This window comes from Astyanax mexicanus, chromosome 11, assembly GCF_023375975.1.
Source record: "Astyanax mexicanus isolate ESR-SI-001 chromosome 11, AstMex3_surface, whole genome shotgun sequence".
Classification (NCBI taxonomy): Eukaryota; Metazoa; Chordata; class Actinopteri; order Characiformes; family Acestrorhamphidae; genus Astyanax; species Astyanax mexicanus.
In genome coordinates this window covers 7,064,852-7,079,405 of record NC_064418.1, presented here as the reverse complement: position 1 = coordinate 7,079,405, position 14,554 = coordinate 7,064,852, and the positions used below count along the sequence as shown (strand labels likewise).

Here is a 14,554-nt window from a genome sequence, read left to right as displayed (position 1 = left end):
TATCTTATCTTACTGCTCTCTGTGAGGCAGCCATTCTCCAAATAAAGATAGAAAAAAGCTTCTACCATTCAGCAGCTCATCTCGTTTTTACTTACAGAGTTAATCAGACACAGAAAAAGGTAAAAACTTCAGGGTGTCGTTTTTCCACAGTGGAATGAGTAGAAGAGTGAAGACCACAGGTGTTACAATAGATTAGGAATTCCATTCAGTCTCAAACTGAGACACTCAAGCATCATAGGTATCTTTAGACTGCAGTACTTACTATACTATCATCTATAAATGTCTGTGGTCAACATTTCTACTGAAATCAAGGATATGAAAGATGCTCTGGAGAGGAACTGTATTTTTCTTGGCATAGTTTGCTACATAGTTTGCAGTAAATGGAAGGGGAGAGCTGTAAAATCTGCTGATAATGAGTACAAACACACAAACACACACCCAGCATAAAAGTACAGCGCTTTTTACAGATGCTCCCAACAGGCTTACAATGCTTGTGATAGGGGCATAGAGTTACTTATGCAAAGAAATCGCTATTTTTTACTCCATTAACACACATTAATAGACGACTGACAAGCAAGAACAGGAAATGCAATTCCTTTATATTTAATTTTACAATCTGTTCACCTATCCTAGAAATATTCGTTCATGCTTGTCAGTCAAATGATTGTGGCTTATTTCAAGATGGCGGCGCTGCAGAACTACCTCAAGGTACTGTGTGCCTTGTTTTAAATGTTCTACCAATGAAGTGTGGAGCTAATTTGAGCTTGTTAATGGTGTAAAAATAGTGATTTCATTGTAAGCCTTTTTCGAGCATCGGCTATAAAAATGCCATCAAAAATGTTATGATGAAACTGGCTCTAATCAGGAATGCCCCAGGAAAGGAAGTCCAAGAGTTACCTCTGGTAATTACCAGCCTCAGACAGTGCAAGATAACAGCAAGTTCACTACAGGATTCTTATTTGTTTCTTCATAGTCTGGATGACTATTCATTTACAATGTAGAAAAAAAATCTAAATATTGAATAAGAAGATTTATCCAAACTTTTAACTGGTACTTTATTTGTATAGTATAGGTAGGTAGGTAGGTAGGTAGGTAGGTAGGTAGGTAGGTAGGTAGGTAGGTAGGTAGATAGATAGATAGATAGATAGATAGATAGATAGATAGATAGATAGATAGATAGATAGATAGATAGATAGATAGATAGATCTTCAATTTATGTCAAGGTTGTATAATATAATATGTTTGAATATGGACTGTTCAGAAACTTTGTTTTTAAGTGTTATGATAGTCTGTATTAAATCTGCTAAAAATATTCACAGAGAGTATCCCATAATCTCTACAGGTCAGAGTTTGCTACAGGATTGTATCACCAAGCGCAGATAATGCTGGTGTTATTGCGACTCAGCTTATTGTCTTATTGCCTGTAAGTGTTATATCTACGCAAGAGTCAGACAAATTCCACAGTAATGCCTGGATATAATGCAGTTATACCCTGCGTAAATCCTGCTGGACTGGAACTTCAATTGTCTGAATTGTCCATGTTGCACATTGTTTGAATTAGCTTTGATTGCTGAGGGTGCATGGGTTAGCATCATGCAACTATGCTGGATTACAATAGCTGTACTTATATATTCTTATATTATAACCTTTAGTTTAAGTCAAAGTAATTTAAGTCAAACTACTAATCAACTGAAACTGTGCTTTGTATCTTTGATGGAAATATACTTGTCTCTGGTTTAATTTATTTGAATGTATATTCAGTCATTAGGCTGACAGATCGGTCCCCCATACACACATATATACAGTGGCAGTCAAAAGTTTGGAGACACCTTGTCTCATTCAATTGTGTTTAATACTGAAGACTATATTAAATCTATACAATATGAAATGATTTAGTCAGCAAAGGTTCAAACAAATAAGAAAAAAAAAACAGTTTTATACTTTAGACTCTTCTAAGTATCACATTTATCTTTGAGGACAGATCTGCACACTTAATTTCAGTGTCTTCATGAGGGAGAGTCTGGAATAGTTTTCTCAGCGTCTTGAAGAAGGAGTTCCTGGAGGTGCTGAACAATAGTTGCTGCTGCTTTTTCTTCACGCTGTGAAGCTCCAGCTCATCACAATTGAATCACCTCAAATCACCATCTCAGTTCATCAGGTTTAGATCAGGGGATTTTGGAGGACAAACACATTTCTTACTGTTCACTATGTGATTTCAGCTGTCCCTTGGTTTTTGTTTTCATGTCTTTAATATTAATCTACAATGTAGAAAATAAATAAAATAAAGAAATACAGAAAAAAATGTTGAATGAAAAGGTGTGCTTAAACTATTGATTGGTACTGTATTATTAAGGCCTGGTTTATCATAAAATGCAACAAAACATGGTAAGGATGAAAGGGGTAGCATTCCCTGTTACTCTGGGCAGCAGGCGGAAAATGCAGTGATGCGTCTCTGATTGCTGTGACAGGCCCTCGGCATGTGTCAGCCCACCGCAGCGTGAGGTGAACTTGTTTTGTTGCACTGTCATCGCTTTGAACTTGTAATTAATCAATATTGTGAGTCAGTCATCAAAAGACCATTTGCATATTATTTCTGGATTAGAACAATGTGTTACAACGCGCTCATATTAAACCTACAGTGGAAAAATATAATCAGCTGGAGTCTTAAGAGTATAATGAGAACTATGGTTAAGGGACAGGGACCTCTAGTGGATTATGTAGGTACTGTTATGGTTGGAAAATATAAGTGAAATATAATGAAAGCCCATAACATGTTACAGTCCCTGCTGTAATAAAAATAGATATATATTTTTTCTGATTTAAATAGTTATAAGTTATTGAAAAGCGTGTGCTTGATAAAACGAACTCAAAAATTCTGGGATAATGAATTCTAACACTAATTTATTATTTAACCCTGACAAAAAGCATACCTGAGAAGTTATTTTTATCTATGCATTCACATACCATCATCTGTGCTACCATCTGCACTGAACAACATATAGACACTTTAATCAGCTGTACCTACCTCATCCCCTCATTTCACCTGTCATATGTTGACACTTCCGCTAATAAAAAATCCAGTTACAGTTATTTATAATTACTTATTTACTAGTAGTAATCATAAAGAATTTTTCTTGCTCTTTTCCTGATATAGACACTGCAGTTCTAACTAGTACAAATGCTTTTTTATAAAAAAAAAATATTTGTCTATAATACATAGGCTTAATAAATCATGCTACATCACTAGTGATATTTAAAAGTGCTGCAAAGCTTTTGGGAAAAAAATGTGGACATGCTGTTACCCCACAGTATTATCACCTAACAAAACAGTAAGCAAACCTAACCATCCTTCCACATCTTCAGCTAAAAAAAAGCACTAATGACTAGAGTACAGATGGGCTGTGGCACAGGGGACACGGATTCTGACAGCTGACGTCAGATTGTGTGACCCCACGGCATCTCAACTAAACAAATAGTAAAAAAACAAGCAAACTCTGTCACACTGTTCTCTTCTACAGCCTGAAAGCTCTAATGACTAAAGTACACAAATAGGCCTTGACACAATAAAAATGTCAATTGAAAAACTATGGCCATTTTCAGAATTAACATATTATCTCAGTTTTCCCAAGTGCTAGTAATTGGATAGCTGACTGATAAGTTGACTGATAATAAACCTACTGGACAAAACTTTACATGTGATCAAATAAACAATTTGGTACATTCACCACAATGCTCAAAGACAATGCTTAAAGTGATGAACTCAGAATTTGTTCTTTGGGGACCAAATATCTAGTTCTGGAACAAGAATAATATTATTATAATAATATTAAATGATAAAAAGTTACTGGGCAAAGACTGGTTAATGTTTCAGCGTTTATTTGCAGATATGCTGTGGGGTCACAACATAAACACAAAATGTTCATTATTTTACATATACCATGGACAAATGTAAACATACATATCAAATAATTCAGGGTGGCATATCTTCTGTATTATATGGCTAAACATTTTTATGTCGACCAAAATAGTTTTATTGTGTTCCGAGCTTCCTGATGTTTTCATATATATATAGAATGGAATGTAAATGTCACACATTCTTAAGCTTGTAAAGCTAAAAATGGACAGGTTGAATAGAGCACAAATTGTGATTTATGTATGATGTTTGCTAAGGTAAGGCATCCTACACACTCAGAGAGAGCAAGCCTCACCATGTAATTCATAAACTCTAAATTTTTTGAAAAAACAAAACAACAAAGTATTTTCAGACTCATTGCTGCATTTATGGAGGGTCAGTTTTATCAGAAAAAAAGAGGTTTCCATCATGAATCAACATGTGAACACCCTAAAGTCAGGCACACGGAAATTTGTCAGTGGGCGTGTAAACAGTGGTAAAATATAAATAATGTGCTTTTTATACATTGATTCTAATAGTAACACCATACAACATATATGTTATAAAACATAAAAAAATGAATAAAGCTACATTTACAGTTTTTATTTCCTACATAAACTGCTAAAGCATGTGAATGCAGCATCGGTTTTATCTCTCTATCTTTTATATATTCATTCAAGTTACAGTAACTACAACAAAATATACAGTATCAAAAACTGAATGCTATACATTTCTGAAATGTTTGCTTTTTTTACACAAAATACCAACAACTTCACACCCTTAATGAACTCTATCACAGCTCAGATGTGTTTATTCTAACAGAAAGGTGCATATTTACAGAGATGCACACTGCTGGTGTGCATCTCTGTACACATAAATAATCTCCCTTATTTAAATATTTTACTCATTTTATTAGGTGTGATATCCTAATGAATATAAGTGTGTGGGTTTTCCAGGAAGTTTGAGATCTTTTTGGCCATGTCATCCAGCTCGTTAGTGTTGGTGTACTTCAGCAGGTTGTAGGTACGAACAAAGTAGTGCCTGATGTAGCGCTGAGAAACACACTTATGCAGCTTCTGAACCAGACGCAGAACACACTCTCGCAAGTTACGCCAGTCCCTGGAGCTTGGGTACTTCTCACACGTCCAGAACAGCAGCATCTAAAGCAGAGCAAGAGAAAAGACACACCTGGAACAGTCCATTTTTATATGGTTACTTTTAACCAAAATAGTTTACTGCATACTGTATAAGTTGTAAGGTGTTATGACAAGGCATTGTAAATTATGCCTTCAAGCAAGACCTGACATGTCAGTGTATATACTGTATATTGGGATATACTGATGATGTAATGGAGGCTGACATATTGTTTGCTAATAAAAAAAACATGTATTTCATTTCTTGTACAAAACTGAAAACAAAGAAGTGTCCCAATGTCAAAACACTGTAAAACACTATGTTAAAGTTGAAACACTATTTCCAACTATTTATTTACATTTTTTTGGTACTATTCACAGTGAATGTTAGTGATTTTACGTCAGGATAACGTCTTACATGTTATGTGTTATGTGCCTGCAGGGTTACTGAGTAAAAAAGAAAAAAAGCCCTTAGATAAAAAGCTCTTAGATAATATTTCCCAAAGGTTTTCACAGATTTTCATTAGTTTGTTATAAATGGGTATTGTGCACAGTCAATGTTAGATTAGGCCAGCTAAAAAAATCTCCTTTGTTCCAGAAATCAGCAGCATTGGGCTCCTCTAAGCAGCTGCCTAGCAGTATACAAAAAAATATATATATACAGTTGTGGTCAAAAGTTTACATACACTTGTAAAAAAACATAATGTTATGGCTGTCTTGAGTTTTCAATAAGTTCTACAACTCTTATTTTTCTGTGATAGAGTGATCGGAACACATACATGTTTGTCACAAAAAACAGTCATAAAATTTGGTTCTTTCATAAATTTATTATGGGTCTGCTGAAAATGTCACCAAATCTGCTGGGTCAAAAATATACATACAGCAACATTAGTATTTGGTTACATGTCCCTTGGCCATTTTCACGGCAACTAGGCGCTTTTGGTAGCCATCCACAAGCTCCTGGCAAGCTTCAGGTCGAATGTTTGACCACTCTTCTTGACAGAATTGGTGCAGTTCAGCTAAATGTGATGGTTTTCTTGCATGAACCCGTTTCTTTAGCACTGTCCACATGTTCTCAATGGGGTTTAAGTCAGGACTTTGGGAAGGCCATTCTAAAACCTTAATTCTAGCCTGGTTTAGCCATTCCTTTACCACTTTTGATGTGTATTTTGGGTCATTGTCTTGTTGGAACACCCAACTGCGCCCAAGACCCAACCTTCGGGCTGATGGTTTTAAGTTTTCCTGCAGAATTTGGAGGTAATCCTCCTTCTTCATTATCCCATTTACTTTCTGCAAAGAACCAGTTCCACTGGCAGCAAAACATCCCCAGAGCATAATACTACCACCACCATGCTTGACAGTAGGCATGGTGTTCCTGGGATTAAAGGCCTCACCTTTTCTCCTCCAAACATATTGCTGGGTGTTGTGGCCAAACAGCTCAATTTTTGTTTCGTCTGACCAGAGAACTTTCCTCCAGAAGGTTTTATCTTTGTCCATGTGATCAGCAGCAAACTTCAGCCGAGTCTTAAGGTGCCTTTTCTGGAGCAAGGGCTTCTTTCTTGCACGGCAGCCTCTCAGTCCATGGCGATGTAAAACACGCTTGACTGTGGAGACTGACACCTGTGTTCCATCAGCTTCCAAATCCTTGCAGACCTGCTTCTTGGTGATTCTTGGTTGACTCTTGACCATCCTGACCAATCTCCTCTCGGCAGCATGTGATAGCTTGCGTTTTCTTCCTGATCGTGGCAGTGACACAACTGTTCCATGCACTTTATACTTGCGTATAATTGTCTGCACAGTTGCTCTTGGGACCTGTAGCTGCTTTGAAATGGCTCCAAGTGACTTCCCTGACTTGTTCAAGTCAATAATTCGCTTTTTCAGATCCACACTGAGTTCCTTTGACTTTCCCATTGTAGCTTTTGTAGCTGAGTCTAATCACTGGGTCAAATGAGCCCTATTTAAATGGGCTCATGAGAAGTCAACAGCTGTAGTCAATCAGAATCACTTACAAGAAGTGAAGAGGCCATGACATGAAGCTAATTTGATTGACACAACTCGCTACATCACCAAAATTGACAAATTTTGTTGCTGTATGTATATTTTTGACCCAGCAGATTTGGTGACATTTTCAGCAGACCCATAATAAATTTATGAAAGAACCAAATTTTTTGTGACAAACATGTATGTGTTCCGATCACTCTATCACAGAAAAATAAGAGTTGTAGAACTTATTGAAAACTCAAGACAGCCATAACATTATGTTTTTTTACAAGTGTATGTAAACTTTTGACCACAACTGTATACTTATGCCACCAAAGCTGAGAGCAAAGGATTAATTCATAATTTAAGAATGATAGTTACCGTTGGGAGCAAGTTGCTCTGGTGGTATTAAATAATAATAAGATTTCTAGAAAGGCAAAAAAAATGCAGCTGACATCAAAATACCTTCAGGATACTTGAAGATACTTGAATAGTGGTGCACTTTTCTACTGTGCAGCAACACCTTAGCCTAAATATCCTTAGCCTAAATCCTCTAGGCTGATGAATGCAGGTTCAATTCCCATGCATATACTGTAGGTACACTGTTATTATACCAATATACTAAATGACTGGACAAGAATCTTAGTGCTACATTTGATGATAGATAAAAAGCATCTGGCAATTAATTAAAATATTTATGTAATTTACATGTACAATCTATATTAATTGTTGCATCTGATTTAACTGCCATGGCTGTGTGAAAGTAATCAATGATCCATTTTCAAATCTGTACTGTGCCTACTGGGCTTTATATATGGATTGCTTTGTGAACAGTGTGAACAATCAGCCACTACTATCACCATTGGCCACAGTACAGGGTTAATTATAGTTCTCTTACTCAGAAATTGTCCTAGATTGGTGCTTTCCTACTATATTTTATACTATATTTTATGCTATATTACAGTTCAGTACTGCAGCACACTGGTAAGGCTCCCACCACACAGAGAGATAATTCAGATGTCCCTGATACCTGTAAATGGTGGGCGGTGATGACAGGTTTGCTCCCTGGACACCACACATCCTCCTTCAGCTGACGGACCACCATGTAACACTTCTTACGACAGCCGCCGTCCTCGTCCATACTTCCCAGCAGCACCTGCTCTGCCCGTGAAAACGACAGCAGCCAGTGGTAACTGGACATAGCCATTAGATTAAAACCAAAAGACTGCAAAAAAAAAAAAAAGTATTGGCAATGTGTTTAGAAGACATTCTCAATTAATATGTTTGTAGTTTAAATTTATCTTCCTATTTAAATTCAGGTGTATTTAGGGACAATGAATTTTACATATCTTTAACATAATAACATGTGCCAAATGGATTCTTAAACACCAATCAGATAGAAAACACATCTGTACATTGGAAATCTACAATTTATTTACAATTAAAGACCTTTTAAACAAATTGTAGTAGGTAAAAAAATAGTGTTCATCTCATCCAATGGGACGCTTTTTTTTCAACTTTTTTTAACCTTATTTTTATTATGCTTTTTTTAATTTAGTCTTTTCATCTTTCTGTTTTAATAATTGGTACTGAAATACATTTTTTAACACTTTTTATCACTTTCTAACACTTAAATTTCACTTTCACTATAAAGTCTGAAGTTTGATGGTTATTTAATGTTCAAATATATCTGTGTGTGTTTTATTTACATGGTTTAAATAATACCATATTATGAATATAATTTACAGACATGCTAATTCGAATAAAATATTTAATATAATCAACGTGAATCTGTATTCATTTATTTTATTATTTGGAAATTGAGTGTTAATTTATGGTAAAAAAAATCTATTTGTCCATGCAGACTGAACAAGGAAAACATTAAAATGAACCCTTGATGTGACAAGTCTTAATGTGATACTAATTTTCAATAGTGTTTAAATCCATCAAAGAAAATACTTATGTTATAAATAAAAACAGGTTAAAATCATTTGCTTGCATTTTGGTTGATACATCTGCTTTTCCTGAATGCTTTCTCCCTTTTGTCGCTGAGAAAAGGAAGCTAAATATTTCACTTGATTAAATATATATTGTTTAATTTATCCATTTTAGTATGAGAAGACACCATTATTTATTGAATTATTTTACATAGGACCTAGAATCCTGTGCATTAACATTAAATAACATCTTCTTTTATTGTTTCTTTAATTCTTATATACTTATTTATTATGATTATACTATAATGTATTAGACACTACTTTAAAGCTACTTTAAAACTACCTTTTACAGATTTTTTACAGTGTTTTTCCTGAAGGGTCCAGTATAACTTCAGAATTAGGTCTGTGAACGATTGACCTAAAGCAATAAGTTTAGTTTCTGTACTGGTAGCAGACCCCAACCTTACTTCCTAACCTTAACGCTGCGGCTGCGCTCAGCTGAAGGCCATCTCTGCAGCAGGTGAGGCCAGCGGGCTCTTTTCGGCCAGCAGTTCATCAGCTCCACTGTGGGCACCAGCTCCACCTCGACCTGCACATCCGAGGTTTCCACAGCAACACGGACCACCGAGCCCACCGACTCCAGAATGCTCACTTTGGCTAACAGAGAGAGGAGATAAACAACACAGAGCCAGAGGCACTCAGATCATCCCAGTGATGAAGAGCAGAGTTTAGTTTAATGTTATTGTATTGTTGAATGGAAAGGTCATGGAGAATTGCGCTGGACTGATGCCATATTTGTGTGACACACTAGTGTGCTGGATTGTTTGCATGCATGTTTACCATTCCTCACTCCCCAACAACACACCCACACACTCTCACACACACATATATTCTGTGCCTGGGGCGAGGATAGGCAGATAGATTAATCCTGAAAGCACAGGCCACAGTGACCTGTATTCTATAGCACTGTTGTGTTGCTCTGTTTTTTTCTGTATCATGATCCAAAATACCTGTGTAGTTATACATCCTTAAGTGTATCTACTAGTATCTAGTGATCTATTCACTGTTACAGATGGTTAACAGCAGTACAGCTTGTGTAAAACACATGCGCAACAACTATAGTTTTGTCTTTGTCCAATAATATAGTTTTAATGATGTCTGAACATTTTTTATATTTTCTGTAGTGTAATCTGTTAATATGTAGATAACCCGTAAAATTAAAAAAATAAAGAAAGTCATTGTTGAAACAGCCACCTGAGTCAACTCAGGTTATGTTTTAACTGGATTTTTTCCTCCTTGAACAATGCAATGTATTTGTGTTTATTTGTGTTGTCTTTGACTAATATTTATATAAATATATATATATATATATATTTAAATTTGTTTGATGACCTGAAACATTTGAGAGTGACAAATCATGAAGAAATCGTGAACTTTTTCACACCACTGTATCTATGTATTGCACATATATTGCCATTTAGAATCTAAATAGCAAATTCTGTTTCATTTTGTAAAAAAATATTTCTAGTTCAATTTCTATCCCAGAGCAATGATGCAACATCATAGAACCACAGTTACATGTGTAACTAGCATTTTTGCCAAGATCCATATACATAAGGTATATATAGCTAGTATTTTTGAGATGATATATTTATTTATGATATAGTTGTATTTATACAAAATCAATTTAGACCTTCATACAGAAAATCATCTCACCTGTGAGTTTGCAGGTTTTAATAGCAGCCTGTACCTGCTCCTTAAATACAGTGACGACTTTAGCGGGAACGATATCCCCCTCCATGATCACACGGGAGTCATGCCACTCCTGAGAGGCGTTGGCGAAGCTCTCCAGCTCCAGCCACTGGTGCAACTTCTCTGGATCTCGCACTGGGGAGAGAAGGCGTGACCCGCTCAGTGTGTAGTACCTCCACTGCCGCGCCTGCCTCTCTTTATAGGCCATCAGGCCACGCACGGGCACAGAGATCAGGAACAGAGTGGGAGTCAGCACCTGCAGGTACAGAAGCAGAGATGCATAGAATCATTCCAAACTCGCATTATCACTAAAGCCAGAGCAGCTGCTCCCGTTCTGCCTTTAATTCACTCTGAGAACTTTCCACTGCTTTCTGTAATAACTACACTAATAACACAGCACTGTACTTTTACTTTCAGTACTCCAGTTCTACATTTTACAATACACTACTTACGCAATACTTAAGTACAAAAATGTTAAATATTTTTAATACTTCCAAAAATACTGTGGGGCTTAACGAACACTTCAACTTATAAGTGACTTTTTCCACAGAGCACTTATAGAGTACTTTTACTCAAGTCTGACTCTCTAGTAATTTATATATGTCTGTACAAAAGTCATGAGCTTGTATATAAGATAAGTACACTCAAAATATTTAATACAGTGCAAAGCATGATTTGCAACAGGCTGTTGAAATCTTAAACATGCAGTATTTAAGCTGTGACAGATTTATAGTGACATAGACAGATAAATATACAGTTATAAGCAAACAAAAAAATGACAGTTTTATCTACAGTGCTGGAGATTTCCTTTCAGAATGTCAGATTGACCGATATGGACAAATTGCAACTAAGTATAAGCATTGAATATATCATTTTTGCAATTTGTATTTAATTATGATAACTTTAATATGTTTTCCTTGATTGGGTTCCTTACAGGTTGAGTTACATGCTCTAAAAAAATAAAATATCAAATAAGCATATAATATACCCACTGGACTTATCAAAACATCAGTATTAGCAGGGCCAGACCCAGTTTTACACAAAAGATACAGTTTTTACCTCACTTCCTGTGTGCTATATGCTAACTGTCCCCAGAAATAATTCAAAATTTCAGAAAATATATAAACGTCCTTTTTAGGAGGTTTCTTACAGTGACCACCGTTACTCAAAGGGTTAAGTAATAAAACATATAATTGTCAATCATTTTTAAAAAATCTGATTAATGATGTCAATATCCTGTAATTATTAGTGATTAAAATAATTTTACTAATAAATAAACCACAAAAACGTTACCATTAATTTGCATAAGTGTAAAGTTTCCAGATTAGTAGCATGCATGTAATTAACATGTAAATGTTGACAGCACTAGTTTTTATAATATTGTAAATGTGGCTCCGCTGGAGCAAGGGTATTATTTCTGTTCCTTTTATTAGTTATAGATCCTAAATTTTTTAAACATATATGATGTAAGAGATTTTATAAGAGATATTGTAAGAGTGATAAACGCTGTCACATCAGAAATACCTTACCTGAATGGCCGGATTTAAGGTACACCTTCCCCGAAGTAACGCAGCCCATTTTGATGCTAAAGCAGGCTGATCCTACAGAGAGAGCAAAAACAAGCTACAGTATATAAATGTACTAGAATTAATAAATCAATGCACAGATAAAGTGATGAGAAAAAGCTTTACCTTAAAACAGTCATTGTGAACTCCAGAGTTGGAGATGGATTGGAAGCGAGCATCTTTAGAGCTGACCTCAGTGGTCAAGTCTTTGATTATTTTCTGCACTTCTTCTACTGATTTGGAGACCTGTCTGTGCCTGAGGTCCACCTGAGAGGAAAACACTATAATAAATAAATCACCACTCTGCTGTATAACAATTACCATAAACATAAACATATCAAATGCTTAGTGAAAAAAAATGACCATTATACTACCGTAAGAACTGGTATATTTGTTACCCTTATTATAAAGTTTTACCAAGCAAAAATAAAGCCTAACTTCTAAGATATCTAGTCAGCTCACAGTATAATATAAAACTGAAATAGACAGTCCTTTTTAGAAAAATACTTTATTCTATCTTCCAAAATTAAAGGAGTGTGATGGAGAATTAGTTGTTTAACTCCATTCACCCCCATTTATTAAGTATTAAACTCGCGGGCGCCCTCTAGCGTGCTACAGTCATTTTCTTTTTAGTAAAAATAAAGATTTGAATCTTTTTGAAAACTGATTCAAACAACTTTAAAAATATATATATTTTAAAGTGCTTTAAACTACTTAAAATGAACCATTTTTACACCTGATTCAAACTATTTTAAAAAGTAATATCCAAAAAAATATTCAAACAACTTTAAAAATATTATAATCTTTTTCAAACCTACTTAAAATGAATAATTTTACAACTGATTTAAACAATTAAAAATAATAATATATTTTTTAAATATTTAAACTACTTTACACATAATATAATCTTTTTGAAAACTGATTCAAACTACTTACAATTAATATTTTTGAAAACTGATTAAAACTTATTTTAAAAGATATATTCAAACTACTTTAAAAAAATTGAATATTTTTAACTACTAAAAATGAATCTTTTTGACAACTGATTTAACAGACTTTTAAAATATAATACATATTTTTCATATTCAAACTACTTTTTTAAAAAAAAATATTTTAACTACTAAAATGTATCTTTTTGAAAAATAATTTAAACTGATTTTAATTCTAACGTTTCAAAAATTGATTCAAACTGTTTGAATAAAGAATTGAACCTTCTTTTTAAAAACTGTTTCAGATATCACTAAGTTATCAGTTAGTGCAGAACCTCAATGTACCTGATTTTGTAAGTAATGTTCCAGATCTTCCTCTGTAAAGTTCGTCATGTTCCAGCTCTGGTATGTCCTGCTCTGTTGTCGGACAAGACCCGAGTGTGACTCTGTGTATTTGTGTCCTGGTCTATGTAACACAGATGGAACTGGCGGAAAAGCACTTCACCAGATTGATCTCAGTAAATTGATTTTTCTAGACGTTAAAATGCTCCCATTGGTCACTAGTTCACGCACACATCCTGCATTGCCCTGGTGAGGCCCTTAAACACATCACCCACTTGTGAGGTCAAAAAAAGCACTTGTTTGGGATGTTTATATATAACTCACAGCTATATATAATATAGCATAAAGTGCTCTGATTATAACAGACTTCAACAGACACCAGTAACCTATTTCTGAATTTCTGAGTGTTGAAGCTACTCAGACTCTTTAGGACCCAGGGGAGCACAGATGTGAACATGACCTGAATATGCATGGATAGACCACACTGACTGTATGGGGCAGACCCTACTCCAGTTCTCTACTCTCACAAATGTTGTGTTGACATCAATCCAGGAGAAAATCCCTATTAACACACATTAGCCCTACGCAGCCAGTAATCTAGCCTGTAATTAAACCATCTGGATATCTATCATTACAGCCAACTCCCACACAATTATGATGAATGTTAGTTCATAAAATCTGGTACTAAATATGAATTTAGTTTCATTGATGTATTATATCTCTTAATATCACACTTACTATTTTTGTGCCATTTATTTAAACTGTAAAATTTAATAAAGATCATAATAAGTTCACTAATGTAACTAATGGACAATTATTGGGTTATCTACCAATTTATGTTATACATACGCAGACAACATTCGCATGTGAGGCATGTTTTCTGGGTAATAATATAGGCTATAGTAATTCTTTTAGTTTAAGGGAATAAATACAGCTCTGCAAAAAAAGAGAACACTTTAAAATTTTGAGTTTCAGTTTTACCAAATTGAAAACCTCTGGAATATTAATCAAGAGAAAGATAGAT

The 14,554-nt window shown here is 34.9% G+C and overlaps 1 protein-coding gene across 2 annotated transcripts; it reads right to left on the bottom strand.

The window, feature by feature from the left end:
• Positions 1-3,859: 3,859 nt before the first annotated feature.
• mab21l3 (mab-21-like 3) lies at positions 3,860-13,964 on the bottom strand. 2 transcript variants are annotated; one of them, XM_007227891.3, is made up of 7 exons: positions 13,534-13,954; positions 12,386-12,526; positions 12,224-12,295; positions 10,659-10,950; positions 9,418-9,599; positions 8,036-8,230; positions 3,860-5,052 (listed from the first exon to the last, which is right to left on the bottom strand). In XM_007227891.3, exons 1-7 carry the CDS (start codon positions 13,579-13,581, stop codon positions 4,819-4,821), a joined length of 1,164 nt encoding a protein of 387 aa, XP_007227953.3. In that variant the 5' UTR covers positions 13,582-13,954; the 3' UTR covers positions 3,860-4,818. The 2 variants fall into 2 exon arrangements, with proteins under 2 accessions (XP_007227953.3, XP_022535733.2); XM_022680012.2 differs by having other exon boundaries at positions 4,926-5,080; positions 13,534-13,964.
• Between the last annotated feature and the right edge of the window lie 590 nt (positions 13,965-14,554).

Coding starts and splice junctions, on each gene's coding strand:
- mab21l3 (XM_007227891.3), bottom strand. CDS start 13,581: ATGACGAACTTTACAGAGGAAGATCTGGAACATTACTTACAAAATCAG. Junction 12,296..12,385: donor TTCACAATGACTGTTTTAAG/GTAAAGCTTTTT, acceptor CTCTCTCTGTAG/GATCAGCCTGCTTTAGCATC. Junction 5,053..8,035: donor TCACCGCCCACCATTTACAG/GTATCAGGGACA, acceptor GCTCTGCTTTAG/ATGCTGCTGTTCTGGACGTG.